The sequence below is a fragment of the Rhinolophus sinicus genome, chromosome X (assembly GCF_036562045.2).
Source record: "Rhinolophus sinicus isolate RSC01 chromosome X, ASM3656204v1, whole genome shotgun sequence".
Taxonomy (NCBI): domain Eukaryota; kingdom Metazoa; phylum Chordata; class Mammalia; order Chiroptera; family Rhinolophidae; genus Rhinolophus; species Rhinolophus sinicus.
In genome coordinates, this window is record NC_133768.1 from 30,413,571 (window position 1) to 30,420,167 (window position 6,597).

At 38.4% G+C, this 6,597-nt stretch overlaps 1 protein-coding gene across 2 annotated transcripts; it reads left to right on the top strand.

Moving 5' to 3' along the window:
- Positions 1–1,078: 1,078 nt before the first annotated feature.
- On the top strand, positions 1,079–2,275 carry LOC109438503 (E2F-associated phosphoprotein). Of its 2 annotated transcripts, XM_019718413.2 has the most exons (2): positions 1,079–1,488; positions 1,607–1,809. In XM_019718413.2, exons 1-2 carry the CDS (start codon positions 1,138–1,140, stop codon positions 1,673–1,675), a joined length of 420 nt encoding a protein of 139 aa, XP_019573972.2. In that variant the 5' UTR covers positions 1,079–1,137; the 3' UTR covers positions 1,676–1,809. The 2 variants fall into 2 exon arrangements, with proteins under 2 accessions (XP_019573972.2, XP_019573971.2); XM_019718412.2 differs by having other exon boundaries at positions 1,079–2,275.
- Positions 2,276–6,597: the final 4,322 nt, after the last annotated feature.

Sequence of the window (6,597 nt, forward strand, 5' to 3'; positions counted from 1 at the left end):
ACCCTCCCAGAGCTCGCCCCGCCCCCACCTACCCGGTGCTAGAAGCGGAACAGTAGCCGTGTCAGATCAAAAGAACAGAATATTTGCTGTTCTGAGAACTGTGGGCCACAGACACACATTCGTAGCCCAACTATTTCCGGCCAAGGGGAGGGAGATGTGGAAGCAGGACCGGCTGTGGCGTTGGTCGCCGCCATTGCTCTGGGCTACCTCTCACAACTCACCCTGCCCCTGGCCTCACCAATCTGGGCGGATCCCTGCAGGAGTAAACAGAACTGCTGAAACATATGAACTCTGAATCTGGTTCAGGAAGAGCTTTGGATCTTCAAAATCTCTCTGCATACCCACCGGGACACTGCGCCCTGTGACCCAGGTGAACTATTAACAGAGGAGAAGCCCGTCTCCCAGGGAATCCCCCCATTGTGTGAGAAGCTGGAATAGTGCAGAGAAAACATAGCACTACCGTGTGAGAGAAAAAAAAGGATGCAGTTGGAGAGAAAATAAATCACTTTACCAACAAGTACTGGAAAACAAAAGAAAGACCTCTTCCTATCAACCTGTTGCAGAAGTCACTCCTGTAGATGTCTAGGAAGAGAAATAATAAATCAGTAATTGCCATGAATAACCAAGGCCACAAGACAGCTCAGAAAGAAAGTGAAAAGTCTCCAGAAAAGGAACTTAAAGATATGGAAATATGTGACTTAAATGACGGAAAATTCAAGATTGCAGTTCTGAAAAAACTCAACGAGATGCAAGAAAACACAAGAAGGCAGTTTAATGAACTCAGAAACACAATCAAAGAACAACATGAGCATTTTACGAAAGAGACTGAAATTTTAAAAAAGAACCAAAGAGAATTTCTGGAGATTAAGAACTCAATAGAAGAAATTAAGAATGAAATAACCAGCTTAGGCAGTACAGTTGACCAGATGGAGGAAAGAATCAGTGACATCGAAGATAGAACCCTGGCAATTACACAGATGGAAGAGACTTGAGACTTCAAAGAAATGAAAGAACTCTACAAGAACTTTCTGACTCCATCAGAAAGAGCAATATAAGAATAATGGGAGGGGAGGGACCTGCGGAGTAAACAGGTACTAGGCCAACGCCTGTAGACGGTTTCCGAGGGTGAAGGCCACCATGAACCGGCTCGGAGATGACTATGACCCCTACGCTGTTGAAGAGCCTAGCGATGAGGAGCCGGCTTTAAGCAGTTCTGAAGATGAAGTGGATGTGCTTTTACATGGAATGCCTGAACAAAAACAAAAACTCATCAGAGAATGTCTTACTGGAGAAAGTGAATCATCTAGTGAAGATGAATTTGAAAAAGAAATGGAAGCTGAATTAAATTCCACCATAAAAACAATGCAGGACAAGTTATCCTCTCTGGAAAGAGGGTCTTCCTCAGGAAATGGGAAGGTTGGAACAGCTCTGACAAAGTACTATGATGATATATATTTTGATTATGATTCTGAGGACGAAGACAAAACAGCACAGGTGACCAAGAAGAAAAAGAAGAAACGACATAGGAGTCCAACAAATGATGAATTACTATATGATCCTGAAAAAGATAACAGAGATCAGGCCTGGGTCGATGCACGGAGAAGAGGCTACCATGGGTTGGGAAGACAGAGGCCACGTCAGCAACAGCCTGTTCCGAGTAGTGATGCTGTCTTGAATTGCCCTGCCTGCATGACCACTCTGTGTCTTGATTGCCAAAGGCATGAATCATACAAAACTCAATATAGAGCAATGTTTGTAATGAATTGTTCTGTCAACAAAGAGGAGGTTCTAAGATACAAAACCCCAGAGAACAGGAAGAAAAGGCGAGGCCGTAAGAAGATGAGGTCTGACCATGAAGATGCTGCAGAGCAGGCAGAGACACAAGTGGAAGAAATCTATCACCCAGTCATGTGCAGCGAATGTTCCACGGAGGTGGCTGTCTATGACAAGGACGAAGTCTTTCATTTTTTCAACATTTTAGCGAGCCATTCCTAAGTAGCTGTGTTGGCTTTTAATTGCCCAATACTGTATATAGGCAAATATTGACAAGTTATTTTCCTCCTGCCTGTTCACATCAAGTGACATTCTGAGTGGTTATTTGAGGAAGCAGTGTTTTATCTTTTTGAAAGAGAATGGTTAATCAACCTTCATCCCTCCCCTTCTCTTAAAATTTTCCTCCCGCTCTCATGGGATTGATTATTCATTCATTCCCTTTTTGATGGACTTTGGAGACTTGGGGCTTTTTATTTATTAAAACTCTTTAGAATCAAAAAGTTAAAAAAAAAAAAAAAGAATAATGGGCATACCAGAAGGAGAAGAAAGAGAGAAAGGAACAGAGAATATATTCAAACAAATTGTTGATGAGAACTTCCCAAACTTGTGGGCAGAAATGGACCCTCTAATCCAACAAGCAAATAGAACACCTAATTACCTCAATCCCAACAGGCCTTCTCCAAGGCACATTGTATTGAAGCTGTCTAAAATCAACGACAAAGAAAGAATCCTCAAGGCAGCCAGGGAAAAGAAGACGGTAACTTACAAAAGAAAGCCCATTAGATTATCATCAGATTTTTCAGCAGAAACTCTACAAACCAGGAGGGAGTGGAACCCAAATATTCAAACTATTGAAAGAGAGAAATTATGAGCCAAGAATAATATATCCAGCAAAGATATCCTTTAGATATGAAGGAGGAATAAAGACCTTTCCAGACATAAAGAAGCTGAGGGAATTTTCTAATACACGACCTGCACTACAAGAAATACTAAAGGAGGCTATTCGACCACCATCAACAGGGACACTTTGTGGCAACCAAAACATAAAATGAGGGAGAGTAAAGGCCTGAACCGGAATATGGGAATGGAGAAAGTAAGCGTGCTGAAGAAAATGGAATACTCTAAATATCAAACTTTCTTTTACATAAACTTAAGGGTAACCACTCAAAAAAATCCAGAACTGAAATATATACTGTAATAAAAGAAGAAACAGAGGGAAACATCATAGAATACCACCACACAGAAATAATAGACAACAACAAAAAGGCAAAGAAACAATGGAGACACAGCCTTACCAGAAAACTAAAGATAGAATGACAGGAAATCCTCACATATCAATAATCACCCTAAATGTAAATGGACTGAACTCACCAATAAAACCCACAGAGTAGCAGATTGGATCAAAAACTAAACCCAACCATATGCTGTCTCCAAGAGACACATCTCAGCTACAAGGACAAGCATAGACTCAAAGTGAAAGGGTGGAAATTGACACTCCAAGCAAATGGTACCCAGAGAAAATCAGGTGTAGCCATAATGATATCAGATGAAACAGACTTCAGGTGAAAAGATAACAAGAGACAAAGATGGACATTTCATAATGGTGAAGGGTTCTATACAACAAGAAGACATAACAGTCATCAATATTTATGCCCCCAATCAGGGAGCACTCAAATATACCAAGCAACTACTAACAGAACTAAAGGGAGAAATTGACCAAAACACAATTATACTAGGGGACTTAAATACATCATTGACAGCTATGGATAGATCATCCAAACAGAAAATAAATAACGAAATAGCAGCCCTAAATGACACATTAGATGAAATGGACATAATTGACATTTATAGAGCACTTCATCCTAAAACATCAGACTATACATTCTTTTCTAGTGTACATGGAACATTCTCAAGGATAGACCATATATTGGGACATAAAATCAGCCTCAGCAAATTTAATTAGATTGAAATCATACCAAGGATATTCTCTGATCAAGGCTTTGAAATTGGATCTCAACTGCAAAAAGAAAGCAGGAAAAAACACAAATACATGGAGATTAAACAACATACTTTTAAAGAACGACTGGGTCAAAGAAGAAATTAGAGGAGAGATCAAAAGATACATAGAAACAAATGACAATGAAAATACTTCCTACCAAATTTTGGGGATGCAGGAAAGCAGTTTTAAGAGGGAAATTTATATCATTACAGGCCTATCTCAAGAAACAAGAAAAATCCCAAATAAATAACCTCATGTTACACCTTAAAGAACTAGAAAAAGAAGAACAAGTGAAACCCAAGGTCAGCAGAAGAAAGGAAATAACAAAAATCAGAGCAGAACTAAATGAAATAGAGAACAAAAAGACAATAGAAAATTAATGTGACAAAGAGCTGGTTCTTTGAAAAGATTAACAAAATTGACAAACCCTTGGCTAGACTCACTAAGATAAAAAGAGAGAAGACACACTAATTAACAAAATCAGAAATGAAAAAGGGGAAGTTATCACCAACATCACAGAAATACAAAAGATCATCCAAGAATACTATGAAGGACTATATGCCACCAAATTCAATAACCTAGAAGAAATGGACAAGTTCTTAGAAACATATAGCCTTCCAAGGCTGAACCATGAAGAACTGGAAAATCTAAATAGACCGATCACCAGTAACGAAATTGAATCAGTCATCCAAAACCTTCCGAAAAGCAAAAGTCCGGGATCAGATGGCTTCACTGGTGAATTCTACCAAACCTTCAAAGAGGATCTACTACGAATCCTGCTCAAACTCTTCCAAAAAATTGAAGAAGAGACAGTACTCCCTAACTCATTTTATGAGGCCAACATTACCCTGATACCAAAACCTGGTAAGGACAACACAAAAAAGAAAACTACAGACCAATATCTCTGATGAATACAGATGCAAAAATCCTAAACAAAATTCTAGCAAATCGAATACAACAATGCATTAAAAAGATTATTCATCACGACCAAGTGGGGTTCATCCTGGGGCACAAGGATGGTTCAACATCCAAATCCATCAATGTGATACATCACATAAACAAAATAAAGGACAAAAATCATATGATTATATCAATTGATGCAGAAAAGCATTTGACAAGATACAACATCCATTTATGATTAAAACACTTAATAAAATAGGTATAGAAGGAAAATACCTTAACATAATAAAGGCCATATATGACAAGCCCTCAGCTAATCTCATAATTAATGGTGAAAAACTGAAGCCCTTTGCTCTACGTTCAGGAACACGACAGGGCTGTCCCCTATCACCTCTGCTTTTCAACATAGTGTTGTAAGTCCTTGCCAGAGCAATCAGGCAAGAGAAAGAAATAAAAGGCATCCAAATTGGGAATGAAGAAGTTAAATTATCACTCTTTGCAGATGACATGATGCTACACATAGACAACCCTAAAGACTCCACCAAAAAGCTATTAGAAACAATCAACGAATACAGTAAAGTTGCCGGCTACAAAATCAAAGTACAAAAGTCCATTGCATTCCTATATACTAACAATGAAATCTCAGAAAAAGAAATAAAAAAAAATTCCTTTTGCAATTGCAGCAAAAAGAATAAAATACCTAGGAATAAACTTAACCAAGGATGTGAAAGTCTATATGATGAAAACTATAAGACATTTTTAAAAGAAATTGGAGAAGACACAAAGAAATGGAAAGACATTCCGTGCTCATGGATTGGAAGAATCAACATACTTAAAATGGCCATATTACCCAAAGCAAAATACAGATTTAATGCGATCCTCATCAAAATCCCAATGGCATCTTTTAAAGAAATAGAACAAAAAAATCATCACATTTGTTTGGAACCACAAAAGACCCCGAATAGCCAAAGCAATCCTAAGAAAAAAGAACAATGCTGGAGGTATCACACTCCCTGATTTTAGCTTGTACTACAGAGCAACAATAATCAAAACAGCATGGTATTGGCAGAAAAACAGACACATAGACCAATGGAATAGAATTGAGAACCCAGAAATAAAACCACATAAATATGGACAGATAATATTTGGCAAAGAAGCTAAAACATACAATGGAGCAAAGACAGCCTCTTCAATAAATGGTGCTGGGAGAATTGGATAGCCACGTGCAAAAGAATGAAACTGGACTGCTATCTGTCACCATGTACCAAAATTAATTCAAAATGGATCAAAGACTTAAGCATAAGACCTGACACAATAAACTGCATAGAAGAAAACATAGGTACTAAACTTATGGACCTTGGGTTCAAAGAGCATTTTATGAATTTGACTCCAAAGGCAATGGAAGTAAAAGCTAAAATAAACAAATGGGACTATATGAAACTTAAAAGCTTCTGCACAGCAAAAGAAACCATTGACAAAATAAAGAGGCAACCAACTGAATGGGAGAAGATTTTTGCAAACAGTGCCTCCGATAAGGGGCTAATATCCAAAATATACAAGGAACTCATGCAACTCAACAACAAAAAAACAACCCAATTGAAAAATGGGCAGAGGACCTGAAGAGACATTTCTCCAAAGAGGACATACAAATGGCAAATAGACATATGAAAAAATGCTCAACATCACTAATCATCAGAGAAATGCAAATAAAAAAACACAATGAGATATCACCTCACCCCAGTCAGAATGGCTATCATCAACAAGACAAATAGTAACAAGTGTTGGAGAGGCTGTGGAGAAAAAGGAACCCTCATACATTGTTGGTGGGAATGCAGACTGGTGCAGCCGTTATGGAAGGCAGTGAGAGGTTCCTCAAAAAATAAACGAATAGAATTACCATATGACCCAGCAATCCCTCTCCTGGG